This window comes from Hylobates moloch, unplaced genomic scaffold, assembly GCF_009828535.3.
Source record: "Hylobates moloch isolate HMO894 unplaced genomic scaffold, HMol_V3 SCAFFOLD_3, whole genome shotgun sequence".
NCBI classification, from domain to species: Eukaryota; Metazoa; Chordata; class Mammalia; order Primates; family Hylobatidae; genus Hylobates; species Hylobates moloch.
This window is the reverse complement of record NW_026652278.1, coordinates 120,155,842-120,180,119: the sequence shown is the minus strand read 5'-3', so window position 1 is coordinate 120,180,119 and position 24,278 is coordinate 120,155,842. Positions and strand designations below refer to the sequence as shown.

The following is a 24,278-nucleotide window of genomic DNA, read 5'->3' as shown; positions in this document are numbered from 1 at the left end:
GTCAGCAAAAGTATGAAGACCATTACCTTAACCCTGTGGGCTTATCCACTGAGATCAGGCTGGGATACAGTTATTTCCTTGGGTGAGAAGTCAGCAGTCAATTGTAGTAGTCGTGCTCCCAACTTCATGAGACCACTTCTCCAATACTGATTTGACCTCTTTTGTAGGATGTCCTGGGGCCACTAGTAAACTGTAGAGTCTGTCCCCAAAATGCCCTGAATGGGTCAGAATAATTTATCGATTAAATCAGTTCCAATGCTATTCTGTATCCAAGGCTATAATTCACAATATGTTCTATTGCCATCTCAAACTATGTCCTATGTCCTGTCAGCTTGCCCAACGTTATCAGAATTTCTAAAATGTGATCAAATACTTTAATACCTAAGAACCAAAAAGATGTTCTCAATTTGATTTTGACCCTCTCCCAATATTAATTTTCCAGAGAGAAATTAAAAGCTCAGAGATTAAATCACTCTGTCCTTCTAAATTATGGCCCAAAGTAATCAGTACCAACTTCATGTTAAAGTCCAAAATCATTAATGGCCAACATTGAACTCTTTTACTCTGTGAATTAAAGTTCAAACAGGCTTTGTCACTCCCTAGAAGTGAACTTAACTCCAAACCTGAAATTTCCCTTCCCCCAGGGAGCTGATGCTGTTCGGCTTACCCCAAGCCTCCCCTGGCAGGAGCAAGCTCCTCTGAAACTTGTGTGAGGTAGCAGAGGAGAAAGCACACTTTCCATGAGCAGGATGGCTCCCAAGAGAAAGTGGAGAGGAAGAAGGTGGGCTGCCCACGAGCCAAACTTAAACATCAGGAAACTCACTGGTGGCACTCAAACAGAGCATCAAATGATATGTTCATGGCACTCCTATGTTTCAAGAAAAATGTGATACGGAAAAAAAAAAAGTTTTTCCCTAAAATAGGGAAAAATTATAAGAAACAATCTCTCTTATTTAAGAATTATTTATTGAATATCATGGTGCAAACTTCTGAGCTAGGTTCACTGGGAAATGCATAAGTGAGTCAAAGCTGGATGTTGCCTACCAGCCAACCACTAATATTTCTAACACAATTATTATATATGTCAGTGACTCATATTTTAGATTTTTGTTATAGCACCACCCTATTTCCAGTACCAATTTTTATATTAGTATGCAAAAGTTGATACCAAACAACTCCAAAGAGCTAAGTGACTCAGGACAGCAGAGATGTATTTCTTATTCATATACCTAGGTACGTTAGTTGGGAGCTCTTTTCCACTTTGTCCTGTCTCCGAGACCCTGGCTGATGGAAGCTCACTCAATTTGAAACATCGTTGGAGTAGTGATTAAAGATGGCCACATTTTCCTGGAACTGTGTGGTTGACAAAAGTTTTTGTAATAAAGATGGCCACAAATTCTTTGTCACTCTCCCTCCACCCCTATCAAGTGTTTATTTCCTCTCCCCTTAAAATTGAGCTGGCCCTGTGACTGCTTTTACCAGTACAGCATGTCATTTCCAGACCTAAGACTTACAAAACCTGGAAGTTTTTCTTTTTTGCATTTGAGAATCCTAAGCCACCATGCAAGAAAGAAGTCAGGCTACTCTGCTGAAGAAGCCATGCGAATCAGAGAGTCTTTGGAACGGCATGGGTAAATAGAAAAGCTCAGCTACTCTAGCAACCCAGTTGAGCCTCCAAAAACTCCAGCCCCAAACAATACCAGGCTGGAACCACAAGAGACCCTGAGCAAGATTAGACAACTACCCATGAGCCTAGTCAACCCACAAAACTGTTACAGATAATAAAATGGTGACTGTTTTAAACCATCAAGATTTAAGGTGCTTTGTCATGGGACAATAGATAATTAAAATATTTCATCACTGTTGGCAGAAAGAAAGAGCGCACGATAAATGTCCACAGGCTCTTAAAGCTTTTATTTGGAAATGACATAAGTCACTTCCAATCACATTTCACTGGCCATTCTTGAGGTAAAAGGAGTAGGGAAATCCAAATCTACGTGTGCGGAAAAAGAAATAGAAATATTTGGTGGCTAGTACTAATATCTTCCAGAGATTTACAAGTAAATCAGTAAATAGATGAAGTGTCGGGGAAAAAAGCTAACAACAGGAGAAAAGAATGTAGATGATGATTCTTGTAGATGTCCTCTAGGCAAACTAGGGAGGTAAGAGGAAAAGGAGGGTAGAAAGAAGTCAAAAATAAAAAAAATTAAAAAGCATCCACAGGGAAAAGTAGAAATCTTGGGATCTAAAGGACAGTTTCAATAACAGAATAGTCAAGAAGAGCATAAAATAAAAGGCCAAAATGGGTGGTACAGGTAAGGAACACATAGCAATTCAAACATAGGTTAATGTGGGCTGATAGAGGCCTCAGGTGGAAGTAGAATTAAAAGAATAGATAGGTAATGGAATTTGTATGGTTGGAAATAAGAAGGGCATGCTCCGTGAGGAAACAGCATGAGTCAAGTCCTAGACTGTGGAATACACATAGCATATATGGGGCAAGGGACTAGGTATCGTAAGGGGAAGCGTATCATTTAATAGAGGGTATCCAAGGGATTGTTTGCTGGGGAACGGGAAGGCAGGGAAGCCACTCAGGGACTTATGGAGGCCCTTGAGTGCAAACTGAGCTTTCTGAGTTGTCCTCTTTAAATTACAGAGCACCCCTGGAGATTGGTGTCTGAGCAAAGGAAATCAGAACACAGTTCTAGTCTCTTCGTGTAGGAATGAAATAGGAAAAGACTGACGGCATGTCACCAATTGGAAAGTTATTCCAGTACTCAAAGCAAGAGTATCCTATTGGGACAAGAGCTTGTTATTTAGAGTGGAAAATAAGAACTCCCAACTAGTCCAGTTCAAGGTGCTTACAATGAGAATCAAAAAAAGCTGGGGTTTCGGGAAGGCTTCAAGTGTGAAGAAGTCGAGACACTATTTTATCAAGGTTATAAAGGAAAACTTTTTACTTCACGTGGCAGTCAATGCTGGTTAGCTACCCAACATTCCCCACCCCACTTCCTTGACAGCAGAACTTTAATACTGTCCAATTCCTCTCTTCCCTCCAAACCAATTGGAAAAGAAACCTACACACACATAATTCAGCCCCAAGGTAAATCCTGAGGGTCTAAGCTAGTGGTTCTCAACCAGTAGCACACCTCTGGGGGGTGGGAGGGAAAAAGGGTTGCTTTACGGTGTCACAATGCGAGGTGTGGTACTGACATTTAGTTGGAAGGAACCAGAGATGGTAAATGTCCAGCAATGCTCAACACAGTCCTGAATAAGAACTAGAAAAGCCAGACAAACACTAAGCAATCATGGATGTCCCATGCTCCTTGTCTGTTACTGCTTCAGGGACAGCCAATAGCCCAGCTCTGGTCAATAAGATATAAGAAGTGGCCTGCTTCTGGGGTGCTTTCTTCCTTCCTATCAATGTTGTCTCAACTGTATATGGCTCTTGGGACTGCTATAGCTATCTTCTCCTCAAAACCAGTTTCTTCTTTATCTTCCTATTTCCATCACTGGCACCTCTCATTTTCTGTTACCAAGTCCTAAAGCAATTTTGACTTCTCCTAACCCTTAACCTTAAGGTGACTATTCCTTTAGGTTTGCCTAACTGATATAACTCCTGTTCTCTGGTTATAATTATTAATGCCCTACTTTACTTCCAAAAGTGTTCCATATTGAAGGATAGAGCATATGGTCATTTACTACCAATTGTGTCGCTCTCCCTCAAGTACCTCTAATGCAGGGCTCAGCAATATGGCTTATAAGTTGTTTTTGCACCTCTCCAGAACTAAAAAAAAAAAAAAAAAAAAAAGAAAAAAATTTACATATTTAAATTATTTTTTAAAAATCAAATGGATATTTCATACCTGAAATTAAAAATTCAATGTCCATAGTTTTATTGGAAGACAGCTACACTCATTCAAGTATCGTCTATGGCTGCTTTCTCGTTACAAGGTAGAGTTGAAGAGTTAAGGCAGAGACTTAAAACATGATCGGGCCCTTTACAAAAAATGTTTGCCAACCCCTGCTCTAATGTCTCCCCTAGTTCTGAGTCTCCTCACCTCACGCACAAATACCCTAGCCTACTAACTGCTTTCCCACTCTTTCCCCAGCCTCTAATCCTTCAGACACCTGGTTGCTATGTAACCTCTCTACAAGAGTGTCGACCCTGTCACTTGCCCCGTCCATATCCTCAGTGACTCCTCCAAAACCGACAGTGAAAGGTTCAAACCTATTCTATGAGACTCAAGACAACAGACAACGAAGGGCAAGAGAGAATACGTCAAACGAATTGAGTGCGTGAGACTTCAGAGGTCACTTTTTCACGCCAGAATTTCAAGATGTGAGAGGCTAAAAGACGTCCCAAGTACATAAAACACAACCTGCAAATAAGAGTGAATGACGAATAGAAAGACCACCTCAACCTGTCCACCTCCCTACGGCCGCAGAAGTTATGATTCAAGGAATAATGAGACTCTAAATCCTTTAAAATTCTACAAGAGCAGCCTTTGCCAAACCCAGCGGGGAGTGGCTGCTCGGTGCCAGCGCGAGAAGCACGTAGACTGCCGATGCCAGAGAAGCCCGGTGCGGGCTCCGTGCTTTCTCTCCGTTCCAAGAAGACCCCAGCTCGTCGCCAAATCTTCTTGCCGCTTCCCGGTCTGCGCGCCTACGCTGCCGGTTTCCCGACAAAAGCGACGGCGCCCTGGGGAAAAGCAGACGCCCCTCATCGGTTTGCGCCTTGCAGCTCAACTATGCCCCAGCCTCCCACAAGCCACCTGCCCGCGCCCTCCGCCAGGCGTCCCGCCCGGACCTGCCCCCGCGGCCGCCAAGGCGCACGTGAAGCTCCTGGGCGCGGGGAGCGCAGGAGGCGGGAGTTTGCGGACGCGAACCCAGGCCTGAGAAGGGAAGCGATTCCGGGGCGCACGCGCAGAGCCAGGAGACCGGGCGGGGCGTGCCTCCCGCAGAGGTTACGGAGGAAAGGCGAGCGCGTGGCGCTCAGGAGCCCGCGCACGCGCTGTGGTCTCGCCCCGCCCATGAGCGTCCGCGCGGCCGTCGTAGCATCTTTTCTTCAGATCCGCCCGGCTCGTCTACTTAACCTAGCGGAGGCTTGGAGCGAGAGCAGGGAAGTGTGAGGCGAGGTGGGCGGGGCGTCGCACGCGTGCGCGGCCAGCGAAAGAAGGGAGGGGGCGGGAGAGATCCGAGACAACGTTACCCCGTCAACACCCAATCAGGAGCCGGTCTGACCCCGCCCCCTCTCCTCACGTTATTGGCTGGGAGGCCCCCAGATGGGCGGGGCCGGCCGTGGGGTTGGGGAGGGCAGGGGGCGGGGAGGAGGAGGAAGGCGCTGGCGGGCAGTGATGGCGGCTGGTGATGGGGACGTGAAGCTAGGCACCCTGGGGAGTGGCAGCGAGAGCAGCAGCGACGGCGGCGGCGAGAGTCCAGGCGGCGCGGGAGCGGCAGCGGAAGGGGGAGGCTGGGCGGCGGCGGCGTTGGCGCTTCTGACGGGGGGCGGGGAGATGCTGCTGAACGTGGCGCTGGTGGCGCTGGTGCTGCTGGGGGCCTACCGGCTGTGGGTGCGCTGGGGGCGGCGGGGTCTGGGGGCCGGGGCCGGGGCGGGCGAGGAGAGCCCCGCCGCCTCTCTGCCTCGCATGAAGAAGCGGGACTTCAGCTTGGAGCAGCTGCGCCAGTACGACGGCTCCCGCAACCCGCGCATCCTGCTCGCGGTCAATGGGAAAGTCTTCGACGTGACCAAAGGCAGCAAGTTCTACGGCCCGGGTGAGGAGTTGGAAGGGGAGGGGAAGGACCCCCTGCAGCTCAAGCACGACCCCCTTCGGACGGGGAGGCCTCTGGGCACCGGGTTAGTTTGCCCAGCCTTCTCGTCGCCTGGACCCCCGCGCCTCGGCCGCCGCACCTGGGACGGCCCGTCCCGCCCCTGCACACACACCGCCCCCCCGCAGCTACGGGCACCTCCAGTTCTTCCCCCGAAACCAGGGTCCCCGGTGGCGCCCCAGAGACCAGCTCTCAGCATTCATCTTTCTTCCATCCCATTTCTCCTCGCAGCCTTTTTTTTTTGGCTGGATTTTTCAAAATCGTTATAGTTGTCACCGGTCAACGCTGGCCCTTAACCTTTTTTGAGTCTCCTGATTCCTGGGATGGATGGGGCACCAGGGAAGGGAGATTTCTGAAGTTGGGACCTAAGCTAAAGTTTTGGGCTCTGTAATTCACAGCTTTCTTCTCCTTGCCCCTTTTTTATTTGACCACTGATCTCCTTTTTCCCTCGCTGTATTACTCTCCGTAAGGCCACGTTTAGGGGCATGTAAAGTCCCAACCCTCCAGTCTCTTGAAGTCCAGACGTATAAGCAACACCTCGGACTCTTTTTTAAACCAGTTTTATTTCGGAGTTGCTTTCCATGATTAACAAGGTATGTGGGATGAGGACAGACCAGAATGCAGAGCTTATTAAAGACTAGTAAGGATATTCGCCCTGAGTTTTGGGGGTGGAGCTCCTATACCCAGCAGGCGTGTCTCTGGTTTCTTTTTTCTTTTTTTTCCTCTTTTTAAGTACACGTTGATAATGACTTGTGTTTTCACTTAGCAAAACTGAGGAGAAAAAACTTAGAAGAGTTGTAGATTCATACCCCCATGTGCCAGTTATGCAAGTTAAAGATTTTTAGAACTTTGTTTTCAGGGAACTTTCTGTAGGGTAGTTGATTTAGACGCCCTTCTTTTACAGTGTGGTTGTAGCATACATTTTGGATTATGTTAATAAACTCCAGACTCATGGAACATGTTGGTATATCATACAGTTGAGCAACATGGTACATCCTGATTGTGCACTGATTAATACTAAGCTTTAAAAAAAAGTGACTACAATAAGAATAAATAATTAAATTAGAGACCTAAAGTGACCTGTTATTGGAGAGAGTACATCCAAGCCTTAAAGTCATAGGGTTGGCAGTCTGGAAATAAGCTAGTTTTCTCCTTAATTTAATCTGTGAGTGTATGAGATTTATTGACACTTAAAAATATATACTCCTGATTTCAGTGCTTGGTAGCTGGAAGATATTTTAGAAGTGCTTTGGTTTGTAGTTCATTGGAATAGGGATAAGAAATAGGAGATTTTTGGTGTTGAATTATGTAATTTATTTCTTTGTTGTTTGTACTTCTGTGTATATATACACATTTAATCCAGCCAAGTAAATACATAGCTTACAAAGTTTTTGCTTCTGGTTACGTAAATGTGAACACAAGATGTCTATCTACTTAGATCAACTGAAATGGTTAATACATTTTTGTTTACTTAAGCACACGTGGGACAAGAGAACAGAGGCAAAGTACAGTATTTAAACAGGCCAAGTGAAGTAAATTTTTTTTAAATCAAGGATTTGGACAGCATTTTATACCTAGTTCAAGCTTTTTCCCCATTGGTATTAAAATGTGTGTTAAGTGATTAGAAATCCTGTACAGGTTTAAATTTTTAATACAGACCTTACCCAGCTAAAAGATCAGCTTTTGTACCCTGTCTGAACTGCCACTGAAGAAAACAAAGTATTAGTACAAAGAATCCTATTAGTCCTCACACATTATGCCTTGGCAGTATCTGAAAATAACTAGGAGAGACAGTCATGTAACAGTTTGGCAGCCTCCAGTGGCAAATGTTTGTTCTGTGATAGAAATTAAAAATTAAAGCCAGGCGTGGTGGTTCACGCCTGTAATCCCAGCGTTTTGGGAGGCCGAGGCAGGTGGATCACCAGAGGTCAGGAGTTCGAAACCAGCCTGGCCAACATAACAAAACCTCGTCTCTACTAAAAATACAAGAAAATTAGCTAGGCGTGGTGGCAGGTGCCTGTAATCCCAGCTACTTGGGAGGTGGAGGCAGAGAGAGTTGCTGGAACCCGGGAGGTGGGGGTTGCAGTGAGCCGAGATTGCGCCATTGCACTCCAGCCTGGGCGACAGAGACTCAGTATAAAATAAAATTAAAAATTAAGAGTCATAGGTGGTAGATTGCTTTTTTATGGTATGTGCACTGAGGGAGGCTCTTGAAATTACAATGGAGAAGTCAGTTTTAGATGTTTCTGCCAGTTCCTAGGTTCTGTTGAATAGCCTAAGAGTGATGTACAGTTAGTATTCTACAGTTGATCAACAACCTAACAGATTTTTGAATATTTTATTATTGAAAGGAACCTTAAAGAAAGCCAGATCATTTTATGGGCTTATAATATGTTGATATTGCATATTAATAGAAAATGTAATAAGTAATACTTTTCAAAAAATCTTAAAGCCAAATTTCTGGCTATAAAACAGATACAAGTTCAGTTTTGCTTTTAATTTTTATTTTCATCCTCATAAATTAAGCAGTTTTGTAGCAGAATAATTCAGAAGCAGTAATTGTTAGTTTCTATGCCTAGCCAATATCTACTCTAATTTCACAGTAATGGTTTTAGGATTAAATTTTGTGAGATTTTTCCATAATGCTGAACATCCGTTTATTTTTAGCCACACATTTTTAAAGTTCAGGCTTTTAATTAAATATTGACAGTGTAATTTGGTGGAATATACACATTTTGGCAAACAGTTGGCATTAACTGTATTTGCCAATATTAAATTTAGTAACAGATCAGGCACTTTGCCAGCAGGTGAGGAAAGTTTGGTCATGTAAAAAACTGAATACGGGAGGAGAAAGAAAACCAGATTCATTAAGCACCTACTATATCAGATCCATTAATTTTTTTATCTCCATAATTCCTCAGTGAAGTTGGTAAGTATTCCTGCTCTACAGGTGGGGAGTTTGAGGTTTAGGTATTTTAGGTAAATTGGCTTGGATCACATGTATGTCTAATAAATCCAGATGGATATTACCACACAGCTTATCTATACTATTTCTAGTAAACTGCATCCTGTGATAAACTTGTAGAGAATCTTACTGTTGTTTTTCTTTATACCCTTCCCTGGTTCCCATAAATCCAAGGATTTAAAGCCTCTAAAAAACATGCCTTTCAGCCAGGCACCGTGGCTCACGCGTGTAATCCCAGCACTTTGGGAGGCCGAGGCAAGCGGATCACTTGAGGTCAGGAGTTTGAGACCAGACTGGCCAACATGGTGGAACCCCATCTCTACTAAAAAAAAAATAAAATAAAAATAAAAAAATAAAGGCCAGGCACGGTGGGTCACGCCTTAATCCAAGCACTTTGAGAGGCCAAGGCAGGCAGATCACCTGAGATCAGGAGTTCGGGACCAGCCTGGCCAACATGGTGAAACCCTGTTTCTACAAAAATACAAAAAGAAATTAGCTGGGCATGATGGTGGGTGCCTGTAATCCCAGCTACTGGGGAGGCTGAGGCAAGAGAATCGCTTGAACCTAGGAGGTGGAGGTTGCAGTGAGTTGAGATCTCGCCATTGCACTCCAGCCTGGGTGACAGAACGAGACTCTGTATCAAAAAAAAAAAAATGCTTTTATGGCTTTATGTTATACTACCCAAAATGGTGGACCTAAGTGGCTAATTAAATGTAAATTAATTAAAATTAGATATAATTAAAAATTGAGTTCCTTAGTAACACTAGCCACATATAAAATGCTCAGCCCCCCATGGCTACCATTTTGGACAGTGCACTTTGTATATTTTCAGATTGTGAGACTGGCGTGCCACCTACTGCACTAACAAGGCATCTTTTAGAGTATTTCTGTCTTCCCAGAGAGTTGTTGAAAACAACATTGATTCTAAAGGTCAGAGGAGGAGGAGGAGGAAACTCCATTTATTGAGCTTAGTGTCTCTAATTTTCAAACAGCCCTATGAGATTGCCCAAAGCCACATATCTAGTAGGTGGCAACACTAACAATTAAATCCAGGTTTTCATAGCTTCAGTCCTTCCCATTGTATTACAACGTAGTCTATTCAGTTTCACGTGTTTACAGAATTATAAGTTTTGAAGACTCAAAACAGCTAGTATAATTTTTAACAATTTTATTTAATATTACTGCAATGGAACTTTACCAAAACAGTGCTTTTTTTTTTTTTTTGGAATGGCAAAAAATTATACACTTGACTTTTTGATAGTTTATTTCGCGTTGTTGAAACTTACAATACTGCTGCTCCCTTATTCCAGGTAGAGTATTCTTTGACATATACCAAAGCTATATTTTTTCCACCTTACCTTTTAGAAGAACCCCATGAGATGCCTAATATTTAGGAGGTTGGGGAAAAGAACACATGTACCTTGAAGTGTTTTTCCTCCATTTTAAACTTTATCTTCAGTTTGTTCACTTTTATTTAACACTTTAGTTTACAGAATTGGAAACTCTATGTTTGCAGAGTTGCATCATAAAAACCAGACCCAATCTTACCTATTTCTTCATGGATGTCCTAAAGTTGGCACTACCCACTTGTCATCCCAGCTTCTTGCTTTGAAGCCAACTGGCTTTGTTGTTTGGGCTAATGCCCATATGCATCTATTACCTACCAGTAAGGTAAAAGGATTAGCTAGGTTTTCTGATGATTTTTTTATATTCTGCTCAAATTTCTACTAGTTATTTCTATTATAACTACTCAGTTGGCTCTGAATTCAACATCATCCCATTGTTTTTAATCTTTGAGGGAATCGTATTTGTGTTAAATCCTAAAGCATATTATAAAAGGATAGCTTGAAACCAGAAGCTGTTACTCAGGGTGGAAGAAAGGAGTAGATTTAATAACATCTGGAATTAGCCATTCAAGTTCTTTTAATTGTTTTTTCAACACTCTGACATAGACCACTGCCTTCCCTGTGCACCCAAGACAGACATGACTGTATAACTCCTGTATTCTTTTGGAGCCTATATCCAGCCTCAGGATCTTTAATAATAGGATTTCATTCAGCTCCATTTTTAAATACTGAGGAAGACTTCCCTGGATTTCATTACAGTAAAACCTTAAGATATGAGAAATGGAGTTAACTGAGTCTTCAAAACAGATGTGTTCCTATCCTCATGGAGTTAATAGTCTATTAAGGAAGAGAGGCAGTAAACAAGGATTTCAGTATGTAATTATAATCTGTAATTAAATATTCTATAAAAGAAATTAATAGAATGGGAATAGAGGGTAACAAAGGACTTTATTTAGATTAAGTGGCTAAGCAAGGTTACCTTTTTTATGTTAGATTGTCAAGAAAAAGGGCTTGACATTTAAGCAAAAACCTAACAGAGCCAGCCATACAAAGATTGGGTATAAGAATGTTCTGAAATGAGATTGTTACTATGCTTTCTATACTGAGCAAAGCCATCTAGCAGTAGATCTAGAACTGATCATACTAGAAACATCTTTAACACTGTTGATATTCAGATTTTACTTCAGCCTTTATCTGATTAGTATTAACACAATATTTCATTTTCCATCCCTTTTAGTCAATCTGTGTTGTTTTATTTTTCTCACATTAATGACATATAGCTGGATTTTTTTCATTTAATATTAGCACTATGTCCTTTAATAGCTTAATTAGTGTATATGTTTGGTGATTACTGGTATATTTAGGTTTATTTCTATCATCTTATTTTGTGATTTCTCTTCACCTTACTTTTCTTTGCCTGTTTTCCCACTATTTTTCCTTCTCGGATTGATTTTTTTTATTTCTTCCATTTTCTGTCCTCTACTGATTTACATATATTCTATTTCTATCCTTTTGGTGATTTCCTTAAGTTTTTGCTATAGATGACTATCCTATGCTTCTGAACAATATAAGAATTTTAGCCAAACATCGTTTTAGTGTGAATTCGAAAAAGCTGCCTCTTTAAGATACTTTACTGTCATTTGACAGATTATTTCTTAATAAATAAGCAAAACTGCCATGACTACAAATATGGGTAGTATCCCCTGCATTCTACATAGTCATATGTTGAGGGCCTAGTTAGAAAGCTTTAACTCTGATTCCTCCCCCATCCTGTTTTCCACAGTATCACTATTAGACTTTAGTTTCACTGTATTTTTTCAAACTCCACCCCAAAGTTGATGAAATTATTATCTTTTTAACATAGTCCTTCTTTAAATTTACTAACATGGTTATCATTTTTTTAATTCACTGTTGTTTCTTGCATCTCATTTCTTTGTTCGGGGTTCACTTTTTATTTTAGTGAGGTGTGTCCTATAGTTTTTCACTGGCAGGAAAAAATTTTATTTTTCTTCACTCATGAATAATAGTTTGGGTTTAGAATATAAAATTGTAGATTGGGCCAGGCGCAGTGGCTCATGCCTATAATCCTACCATTTTTGGGAGACCAAGGTGGGAGGACTGCTTGAGCCCAGCAGTTCAAGACTAGCCTGGGCAATATGGTGAGACTCTGTCTCTTACAAAAATATAAAAAGTTAGCTAGGCATAGTGGTGTGCACCTGTGGTCCCAGCTACTCAAGAATCTGAGGTAGTAAGATCGCTTGAGCCCAGAAGATCAATGAGCCTTGATCACACCACTGCACTCAACCTGGGTGACACAGCGAGACCCTGTCTCAAAAAAAAATGTAAATTGACCTTATTGTACCTCAACTCTTCAGTAGCGTCATGCCACTGTCTTCCACTTGTTGGTGAGGAGTCGACTTGTAGTTTGTCTTTACTTTTATTAATCTGTTTCTTCCTTTTGGTTGTAGTTGAGATCTTTTTGTCTTTGGGGTTTCGCTATTTTACTAGGATTTGTCCAGGTGTGGATTTGATTTTATTTACCATGTACCAAACTCTACTCAAGTCTGTGGATATATTGTCCTTTTTTGATTTAATTTTTTTTTTTTTTTTTTTTTTTTTTTTTTTTTCAGAAAATTTGCTGTTACTTATTGCCTCCTCCATTATCTCTGTTCCTTCCTCTGGAACTGTTAATAGATATACATTAGGTTTTCATTCTAAATGTCTCTTAATCTTTCCTTATGTACCATTTCTTAATAATTTTAAGCAAATTTACTTTAGTTCTTTAATCTGCTTCTGTATCTGTTATATGTGCTCACTCCTCCATGGTGGTTTGTTTCTTCATGTAGTTTATTTTTTTATTGTGAACTTATTATCTTCAGTAGTTATTTTTTTTTTATTTTGGAGTATTTCCTGTAAAATTCCATGAGCCCTAAGTTGTGAAAGTGGTCCTGTAAAGTGGTTTGGGTATGTTGCGAAATAGGGCCTCACGTAAGTTAAAACAATGATTTTTTAAATAAAGTAATACATGCTCAAAATAGAAAATTCAAAAGGATATACAGTGAAAAATAAGTCTACTTCCCACAACTAGTCCCAGCCACCATGTTCCCTTCCATAGTGGCAAAGGACCAGTCCACGTATTGTTTTAGAGCTATTTTGGGTGCAAGTACAAGCATGTGGATATCTTCCTTTCCCCCCACACTAACTATAGTATACTATACATACCCTTCACAGTATTTTAATATCACAAGAGCCTTTGACATCAGTATAGAGAGCCATCTTATTCTTTTGAATACATGCATAATATTCTATTTTATGAATAAGTCATAATTTAACAGTCCACTGTTAACATTTGTTTTCAATCTCCTGTTATTGCATGATGCTGCAATAAATATGTACGTGTCATTTTACACATGTGTATAAAATTATGATTATAAGGTAAATTCCTGGAAATAAAATTACTGAGGCTTGGGGTATGGATATTTTTAATTTGGATTCTTGTTTCTAAACTGCCCTTCAGAGAGGTTGGACCAATTTACACTTGATGAAAATGCCTGTTTCTCACTTCTTGCCAAAAACGTGGTATTAAGCTTCTTGATCTTTGTCAATCTGAGAGGTTAAAATGGTATCTCAGTATCTGTTTAAATTTACATTTCTCATTTACTTAGTGAGGCAAATTGTTTATTCATATATCCTTTGCCACAGTTTTTCTTTCTTTCTTTTTTTTTTTTTTTTTGAGACGGAGTTTCACTCTTGTTGCCCAGGCTGGAGTGCAATGACGCGATCTCGGCTCACTGCAACCTCCGCCTACTGGGTTCAAGCGATTCTCCTGCCTCAGCCTCCCAAGTAGCTGGGATTACAGGCATGCGCCATGACGCCCAGCTAATTTTGTATTTTTAGTAGAGACGGGGTTTCTCCATGTTGGTCAGTCTGGTCTCGAACTCCTGACCTCAGGCAGTCTGCCCACCTCAGCCTCCCAAAGTGCTGAGATTACAGGCATGAGCCACCGCGCCCAGCCTTGCCGCAGTTTTTCAATCATCATGTTGATCTTACAGATTTTAGGTGTTCTTTATAAAGTAAGTCAGCCTTTGCTGCAAATATTTTTTCTAGTTTGTCTTTTTACTTATTTATGGTGTTTTTTTTGAACCACACAAATTTTTGGTTTTATGTATTCAAATTTATCTTTTCTTTTATGGCTGCTAAGTTATGTATTATAAGACTTTATGCACTTAAAATTATTTTTAAAAATCTGTAGTTTTTTTAGTACTTCTGTGGTCTCAGTTTTTTAGTTCCATTTGAAATTGATTTTGCTTTAAGATGTGAAATTAGAGTCCAAATTTGGTGGGGTGGTGGGTGTGTGTTTGTTTTTGAGAAGGAGTCTTGCTCTGTCACCCAGGCTAGAGTGCAGTGGCGCCATCTCTGCTCACTGCAACCTGTGTATCCCGGGTTCAAGCGATTGTCCTGCCTCAGCCCTTGAGTAACCGGGATTACAGGTGCCCACCACCGCGTCCGGCTAATTTTTGTATTTTTAGTATAAGAGACAGGGTTTCAGTCTTGGCCAGGTTGGTCTCAAACTCCTGACCTCGTGATCTACCCGCCTTGGCCTCCCAGGGGGTTGTGTTTTTTAACAGAAGGTTATCTAGTTGTCCCAACGTGTTTCCCCAACAGGGGAATAATCCCTTTTTCCTAATACTTGAAGTATTTTCTTTAGTGTTCATTAATTCCTACAGATATTTGAGTTAATACTATTTTTTCACCTTGGAATTTTCATTCTGCATGGGTTGGATAAACTCAGGCCCCACTCCCATAAGTGGCATGGGCCTGGGCTTTTAATTTTTCCGTCTGTTCTTTACCCTAGTCTACCCATGGACCCTGGAGTTAAGGCCATATGCTCAGTTCACAATGTTGCTGAGACCTTTTGACATTAGCTCAAATTTCAGAAGCAAGATTGCATTTTCAGTCCCTTATAGAATCATACTATTCAAGAGATTATTTAGTTTGGCCTCAACTTTAGGCAGGTAAAATAATTTTCCTAATTTATATTTGAGGGATCTAAGGACTATGGAAATCGAGACTTGCTCATTGTGAGTGGATCCTCTAGAACCCAAGTATCTGTCTTCTTGAGAGGTATTATTTCACTTTTACCATACTGCATTCTCTCTAAAAGTCTTGGGACTTACTGGACCTAAGCATAAAAAAAAATTTATTAGTTCAGTTAATCACTTTTACATATTGCCTCATTTGTTGATAGGCTCATTGTAATCTTATTTGGAATAAATTACCCAATACTAAATGTTATTAGTTATTCAATTTATAATCACAAAATATTATTGTCAAAACAGGCCTGAAAACTGCACTGTTGATAAACTTTAATTAATTAAAGTTCATCTCTGAGAGAGACGGTTTTTAAACTGTGAGAATAATTAAAATATCCCTTTAGAAACACTAAGGTAGCTATATAATCATCCTAATAATCACAAAATTATCTGTTACTACATATTTTATTTACTTCTTCCTGGAATTTTCTGTTTATTAAATTAATATTTAAAACATTTTACAATGAGCATATGTTGTTGCTGTTTGAAGAATACGTCACCTCATTCCAACTGATTGTATTAAAGTAAGCAGTTTTAGGATACGGTAACAAATAGGTTTATTGAACTTTAAAATATCTTGACCACAAGTTGGATTGACACTAAAAACTAAATGAAATCTGAATTCTGACTAGTATAGTACTTCATGTTGGGTTTTGTTTTGTTTTTTTTCTTGAGATGGAGTCTCACTCTGTCGCCTAGGCTGGAGTGCAGTGGCGAGATCTTGGCTCACTGCAAGCTCCACCTCCCGGGTTCACGCCATTCTGCTGCCTCAGCCTCCTGAGTAGCTGGGACTACAGGTGCCCGCCACCATGCCCGACTAATTTTTTGTATTTTTTTAGTACAGCCTGGGTTTCACCGCATTAGCCAGGATGGTCACAATCTCCTGACCTCGTGATCCACCTGCCTCTTGTTGGTATATTTAACAATAGCTTTGAAATAAAATTTATCTTTAAAATGATGTCCTTGAGTATTTGTTATGTAAGTACATTTCAGAGTATCTGCTTTGACTGAATAATGCTGTTCATTTTTTGTAGCACGAATTTGCTTAAAATTGGGAGGCTATTTTTGGATCAGCATTATATTTTAATATTTGATAAAGCAACAGAATTTAATTCTTTTAGTTACTACTGAACTGTTAGTGTCTAAATGAGCCTTAATAATAAAAAATAACCAGATCAGTTTATGTAAAATAAAAATTTTAAAATTTTTTAGTAGAGACAGGGTTTCTCCATGTTCAAATATATTTATCTTTTTAAAAATAAATTAGGCTGGGCACAGTGGCTCATGCCTGTAATCCCAGCACTGTGGGAGGTTGAGGCAGGCGGATCACCTGAGGTCAGGAGTTCAAGACCAGCCTGGCCACCATGCATCGTGAAACCCCCTCTCTACCAAAAATATAAAAATTAGCTGGGCATGGTACCACACCCAATAATCCCAGCTACTTGGGAGGCTGAGTGAGGCAGGAGAATCACTTAAACCTAGGAGGCAGAGGTTGCAGTGAGTTGAGATCACACCACAGAGCGTGACTCTGCCTCAAAAAAATACTAATATAAATTATGCCATGCAACAGACTTAAACCATTTCAAATTTGCTTTATTTGGGTAGCTCCCTATTGTTTTAGTATTATGAATGGCCAAGTATACTTACCAAAATATTAGAATTGGTAAATATTTAGGTTTTTTATGTAAGGGGATAACGGAATGGGAAGGTATTGCTGACTTTTCAGATAAGCTCCTGGTTGTATTATGAATGCAGGGAAATATCCTTTTATTAGACCTCAAATCCTCCTTCCGCAGAGTAACCCATCCAGTTCCAACTTTAGTTCCTAATGTTATATTCTTTAATGGCCTTACAGAAGGCTGGGCATGGTGGCTTAGGCCTGTAATTCTAACACTTTGGGATGCAAAGGCAGGAGGATTGCTTGAGGCCAGGAGTTCAAGATCAGCTGAGCAACATAGTGAGACCTTGTCTCTACAAAAAATAAATTAGCCAGGCCTAGTGGGCTATTCCTCTAGTCCCAGCTATTTGGGAGGTAAGAGCAGGAGGATCACTTGAGCCTGGGAAGTAGAGGCTACAGTGAAATATGATTGAGCCATGATCGAGCCACTGTACTCCAGCCTGGGTGACAGAGTAAGACCCTGCCTCGAAAAACAACAAAAAAAATTTTTTAATGGTCTTACAGGAAAGAGCATAGAAAACTATTACTAAGAAGACCTTTGCAGAAGTTAAATGCTTCCTGAGGGAAATTCTAAACATAGGGAGAAGACAGCTTAATATAGTTTAGGGAGTGGGGGAATATGTTAATCACGGAATTATTCTTTTCAAGAGTCAACAGAACATCATTTGTCTGGAATTTGGCTTGGATTATTAACTGTTGACTCAAATTCACTCTTACCAAGTCAATCATTCCCCACCCCCCGTACCCCAGAAAGAGCATATTTTATGAAATTTTTATTATTATTATTCATTCAGTGTTGAAGCTTTCTTAGGGAAGTTGGTAGAGAAATTAATAGAGAATGCACTGGTATATATTAATATACTCAAAGATGGAGGGCTTTCTGATTGCTGTTTTTATAATGATTTTATCTTCTCTCCTTTGTATCATTTAAATGTGTTTTATGGCTTATACTCTGAAGTGCCTGAAGTAGATTAATGTTTGCAGGCCATGGAGCTAAATACTATAATAGAATGCTAAGAAAAGCTATCACGTAGAGCTTTTTTGTTAATTCTCTTCCGTTTTGATGTAATAAGTATTCTAAAATTTTCATTCCCTCGAAATTTTGTAAGTAGTAAAATGCCCCAGTTTTCATGGTTGTTACTCCATCTTTGGGCTTGTGAGTCTTCTATGTGTTTTCTTGAGGTACACTGGAGGATTTAGGAAAGTGGAAATAGTACTCCCAGTTCTGTCAGTAATTTTAGGCAAATCACTTGAATGCCTCTGCTCCTGTTTTTTATCTGCCAAATGGGGAAGGCAAAGTCTGTCCCTTCCACTTTGGGAAACTCTGAGAGAGAAAAGTGAGGTTTTTGCTGGAAAATTCTTTTAAAAATTGAAACTATCATTTTCCATTTGTAGATTGTTATGGCCTTTATTAGTTTTATTTTTCCTTTTGTGTGTTTCACTTTTTGCTTTTTTAAGTTAATAAGCATTGGTCTAGTCAGCATTAAGGGTAAATATAATGTTTATAGATTTTTTTTGTCATTGTTTCTTAGAAAATTTTATTTTTAAACACACTAGTTCTCTGTCTCTGTCTCTCTCCTTGTCCTGAAAACACCCATTGCCACAAAGCATGTAGAATTTTGCATGCACATATGCGTGTACACACACAGACATAACTGGTTAATATCCTTTTTTTTTTTTTTGGAGAAAGAGTCTTGCTCTGTCAGCCAGGCCGTAGTGCAGTGGCGTGATCTGAACTCACTGCAACCTCCATCTCCTGGATTCAAGTAATTCTCCTGCCTCAGACTTCTGAGTAGCTGGGATTACAGGCGTGTGCCACCACAGCCGGCTAATTTTTGTAGTTTTAGTACAGACAAGGTTTCACCATGTTGGCCAGGCTGGTCTCAAACTGCTGACCTCAAGTGATCCACCTGCCTCGGCCTCGTACAGTGTTAGGATTACAGGCATGAGCCACCGCACCCGGCCTGGTTAATACCCTTTTGAATGTCAGTTGAGATGATAGAAAAAGTTTGAAGGTTACGAATATTGGCCAGTGGTAAATTGTGTACCATATTCTTATATAGAAGACACATTCGAAAGTCTAAAATGGTAGCCTATGTTAATAGACTGATTAAATAAATTACAGGTACACATCCATTCAGTGGGATAATATATAACCATTCAATGATAAATAATTGATAGTCATGTGATACCAGGTAGCAATATGGAAAATGCAATAAGAATAAGAAAAGCAGAATAAAAATGTACTTTACTGGAACTGTTAGCTTTACTTTCATGTTACTGTATCAATACCTATTAATGCTACTCTTAAAATTATTGCTAATGCTACTTCTAGTTCCATGCAGTAAACTTTTCAGAGAATGAATTTCACATCTGGTTAACTTTTTAGTACAGTGCTGTTAGCAACTCAAATTAATACTCATAAATGCTTAGATATCTATTTAAGTGAAACCTTGATTTCTACTCTCAGAAGGTACAGAGACTTGTTGACACATAACTTTCAGTTTCCTAAATACTTTTACATGTGAATATAATCATTTTGCTCATTTAAAAATCAAGGACATTTCTAGTTTTTTCTGCTTGTTTACTTATCAGAACATACTTTTTTTTTTTATTTATAAGCCCTGTTTTTCACCACTCTGTTGTTGTTGTTCATAATAGTGTCTTTGCCTACCATAAGTGAATCTGTTTACAGAATCTTGAGTTTCTTTTTATTTGGAACTACAGCTAAGTCATTTGGAAGAAAATTATTACGTTCTTACTTTATGCCAGGCACAGTGCTAGGCATTGAGGATACAAATCCTCAATTGATGAACCAATTGCTGTTCTCAAGGACAAACCTTGGGAATGGTTTTTGTCAACACATCAGTCGTGCCATTTCTCCTCAGAGAGAATGGTACCTAATTCCTTGGATAAAATGCTAATTATTGCTTCATGTGTCAGTCCAGAAGAATTATTCCTTATAGCTACTTCCTCTGTTTTCCAAAAGTCATGACAAGTAAGAGCTATTATTTTCCTTAATGACTTTTCCTAGTTTATATAGATCATTGTATATATATATTATGGTAGTCAGATGATTTTGAATATGGGTCTTTTTTTATTAAACCACTCAGCAAAGATTTATTAAATGTGTGTTGAGCACTGAACTAGTCACTGGGACCACAAAGATGATACAGTCTCTTTTCTCATAGAACTACAACCTTCATAAAGATAGCAAAAAGAAAAATGTTATAGATTCACAGTTCAGCTGAGTCTTTACATAATACATGATGTTCTGTTGATTATTTTTATTTTTTTGATGCCACTATTAACAGCAACCAGTAAAAATTATTTCCCCTCAAGCAAACTGGCTTCTAAACCTAACCACTTAAGTTTCTTCTTCTCCCTCATTACCTCACAGTCTTCATTTTGAATATAAGTTTGGGAGTATCTGAAGTAATTGAAATTGAGGGTTTTAAGATCTAAGTGAAAAGCTTTACTTTGGTCAAAAGGCAGATTTCCACAAATTTCTTTTCTTATTCCATCTAGTATCTGTACATGTTTTGAAATTAAGGATATATACAAATGTGAATTATCAGGGGTTTTTTTGTTGTTGTATTTTGTGTTTTACTTTTTCCTTTGAGACATTCTAAAATATTGTTAGGTGATCTAAATAATTTCCTTTCTTTTTTCCAGCGGGTCCATATGGAATATTTGCTGGTAGGGATGCCTCCAGAGGACTGGCCACATTTTGCCTAGATAAAGATGCACTTAGAGATGAATATGATGATCTCTCAGATTTGAATGCAGTACAGATGGAGAGTGTTCGAGAATGGGAAATGCAGTTTAAAGGTATTTTTATTTTGTTGGATTCTTTGGAAAATTAAATATTTGTTCGAAGAAAATATATACTATTTTACATGCTTTAAGAGCCTAAGGATGTCATCTGTTTTCATTGCCATCATTATTTGATAATATTTTTAAAGATAGCTAAAGCTGGGTGGAGTGGCGCATGCCTGTGGTCCCAGCTGCTGAGGGGAATCCCTTAAGCTCCGGAGTTCAAGGACTAACCTGGGCAACATAGTGAGACTTGTCCAAAAAAAGAAATTGCAAAAAATAGCTAAATAAAAATATGATTGTTACATGTGATAATTATTTTGAAAATCCATATTTAAAAAAATGACTTGTTACAAACTCTAAGCCTCATAAAAATTATGAGACTTATAGTCAGCTTCTTCATTAAGGTTTAGTTTTTTAAAAATACAGGCTTATATTTAAAACTGAGTTGATTACTGATTTCAATACTATAATTTATTCCAAAATGATTTTACAGGTCTTAACACTCGAAATGTAGATAAAAAATATCATTCCCCTTTCTTATGCCCTCATAACATCAGTTTTTACCACTTGTGTGAGCTGTCCCAGCTGTTTATCTGACCCTTGGGTCCCTGGGAACAGCTCTTCTGGTTTGGCTGGGTACTGAGATGGGTCCTGGACTTACTCATTTTTAAGAAAGATCTCCAAGTGATTCTGATGCAGTATCCCACTAAGAATCACTGGTACAGAACACCCTCTTGCAAAGAATTCCCAAGCCTTATAAGTTCCCTAATCCTGTTTTCTTTTGTTCAAGCTTTACATGTGTATAAAGACCAGCCATGGTGAAGCAATTTTAGAATATTTAGATAATATTCTAATAATCATATTTTATATGATTCTAAAACAGACAAATGCCTTTTCTCCGTATAATGGAATAGTGAAACAAATTTGATCACCACTGATTTCCTTTTGATGTATCTTTCAGAAAAATATGATTATGTAGGCAGACTCCTAAAACCAGGAGAAGAACCATCAGAATATACAGATGAAGAAGATACCAAGGATCACAATAAACAGGATTGAACTTTGTAAACAACCAAAGTCAGGGGCCTTCAGAACTGCAATTCTTACTCCCTTTCACAGAATGTCCAGAGTCTTTGGGTTTGATTCACCTGCTGCGAAAAACATTCAACAAATTGTGTACAAGATAAATTAATCTCACTATGAAGATTTGAATACTAGACATTATTTATGCTGCCAAACTCATTTGTTGCAGTTGTTTGTAATGTCTAGTGGGGCTTCATCATCCTGAAAAGAAGGAGACAGGGATTTTTTTTAAAGAGCAAGAAAGTCACAATATTACTTCTTTCCTTCCTTTTTTCCTTCTTTCTTCTTTTTCTTTCTTTTTAAAATATATTGAAGACAACCAGATATGTATTCGCTACTCAAGTGTACAGATCTCAAGAAACATCAAGGGACTCCTGTGTCACATACTGTGGTTTTTATTTTACCACTGGTGAGGGAGGCGACCTGATCAGGGGAGGTGGGGGTACACATCAATTTGAGTAGTTTAGGCTACTGAAACATTAAAATGTGAATTCCCAAACTTTTCTTTTTGGCTTTGTCAGGGAAAAGAAAAATGTCTGTATAAAGAAATCTTTGGAAATTAGGAGAAGGAATTTCAGGTGGGTTTAAGTCAGAGCTAGTTCCCCAACAGAAAGATCATTTGAAACCAGTTTTTATCCCTTCTCTTTCCTTCCCTTTCCCTAAATCAAATCAACATTAATTGTGCCTTATTTCACTTAACATAGACTTGAATTATTTTTAGGGAAAGCCCCTATAATGAATTCAGAAATCACTACAAGCAGCATTAAGACTGAAGTTGGAATATTCTGTTGACCATAAAACCTTGATACCATTCTGTGTATATAGAATGTAAAAGGAATATTCAGTGTTAACTGCCATATATGTAATATACACAAACTCGATTAGCATTGTAATGGCCAAATGCATTCCCCTGTGCTTTTCTGTTTTCAAAAAAATTGAAAAACAAATCAACTCTTATCCCCAACAGCTGCCTAATTTTAGGAGTCTGACCCTCCACATCTCACTGGTGTGGGTGCATGGGGCTGTGGAGTGGATGTCAGTATGGATGTGTCTGAATGTGTGTGAGAGGCCTTGGAAGAGACTCTTTCTGCAGATACTGTAAATACAAGTACCATTTTAATAAAGCATGTACAATAAACCAAAATAAGCTTGAGTTGGACTTTATATACAGAACTGTAAGCCAGTGCATTATGATACAGTTGTAAGATTATGCATTTGATTCAAGATAAGGAAAAATCTTGGAAATGAAAAGCAGGCACTGGCTAACCAAGTTGTACACATTGTACCACATTCAGCATAACTTTAGGAAGAAATTCCACTTTGTGGAACATTCTCCAGAAATCCAAGATTATTCAGGTAAGAATTGGTATATTAAATGTACATCTTTTTACTTTCTATTTTGATGCCAACTGGTTATACTAGATGTAATAGCACTCCAGGTAGTTATTGAACACAAAACAGTAAAAAAATATTGCACTGATAGATACTAAATTATTATTTTGTTAGGTTGAAAAAGCCCTTACTAAAAGCCCCTCATACATCAATTACTTTATTTCATTATGACTACTTAGGTTCCAGGCTGGGGACAAGTTCACTTAAAAAGACAATGTTATTTAACAAGTCACCAGTTAAAAGACTTCTGCTTTGTAGATATATGCAGAAGCCATCAAACAAGGGGGAGCTTTTAACTGCAACAATAAGCTAAAGTATGTAAAATACTACATTCTATTCAGTCTTGGAGTGTTTTGTAGAAAGTTATCTTCAGTCAAATCTTTGCTGAAGACTGGTTGTGGAGTGTTGGTAAATGCTTTGTGTTTTTATGTAAAATATTTTCTAAACAAAAAATGTTAAAAGTACATGCCCTCTGTAGTAAACTGATATCTATATATATGAATCATTTGAGCCTAAAGTCTAGTAATAAATTGTACTTGTGAATAGAGAAACCTCAAATATTCATGCAGTAAAAATTATGCGGTCTGTTAAAAAAAATGAGTAATTTGTGTTTTGGACTTGAAATAAACAGTGTTCTGTAGATAATTCCTCAACTTCAGTTGAATGTTTCTCATTCTCAGGTAGTTTTTCAGGCAGTGTTTGAATGAGGGGACAAGACAGTGCTGGTATTGTTCCTTTGTTCCTGTTCCCCACTCCCCCCTCCACACACACACACACACACACACACACACACACACACACATGCTTAGCCCTATTTTCCAAACTTGCCTGATAATTAGAATTGCTTAAGGTACAGATTCTTAGCCTTCAATCCAGACCTACCACCTGCTAAGCCAGAATCTAAAGAGAATGGGCCTCAGAATTTATTTGTAAGGAATGCCTCAGGTAATCGTTGTGATTGGGAAACACTAATTTTTCAAGTTAATAATGACCATCTTTGTTAAGGCACTTGAAATGGCCTTAGGTAATTTTGGTCTGATTCCCTTCATTTGGTTTTGTGTCATTCAGAAGAC

At 39.2% G+C, this 24,278-nt stretch overlaps 1 protein-coding gene and 1 long non-coding RNA gene across 2 annotated transcripts; one reads left to right on the top strand and one right to left on the bottom strand.

The window, feature by feature from the left end:
- Positions 1-201: 201 nt before the first annotated feature.
- On the bottom strand, positions 202-1,340 carry LOC131383122 (uncharacterized). Its single transcript, XR_009212904.1, has 3 exons — positions 1,230-1,340; positions 668-868; positions 202-215 (listed from the first exon to the last, which is right to left on the bottom strand). It is a non-coding gene; the product is annotated as an uncharacterized LOC131383122 (long non-coding RNA).
- A 3,992-nt stretch (positions 1,341-5,332) lies between these two features.
- PGRMC2 (progesterone receptor membrane component 2) lies at positions 5,333-23,858 on the top strand. Its single transcript, XM_032147128.2, has 3 exons — positions 5,333-5,775; positions 20,587-20,742; positions 21,692-23,858. The coding sequence occupies exons 1-3, from the start codon at positions 5,358-5,360 to the stop codon at positions 21,787-21,789; spliced, it is 672 nt and encodes a 223-aa protein (XP_032003019.2). The 5' UTR covers positions 5,333-5,357; the 3' UTR covers positions 21,790-23,858.
- Positions 23,859-24,278: the final 420 nt, after the last annotated feature.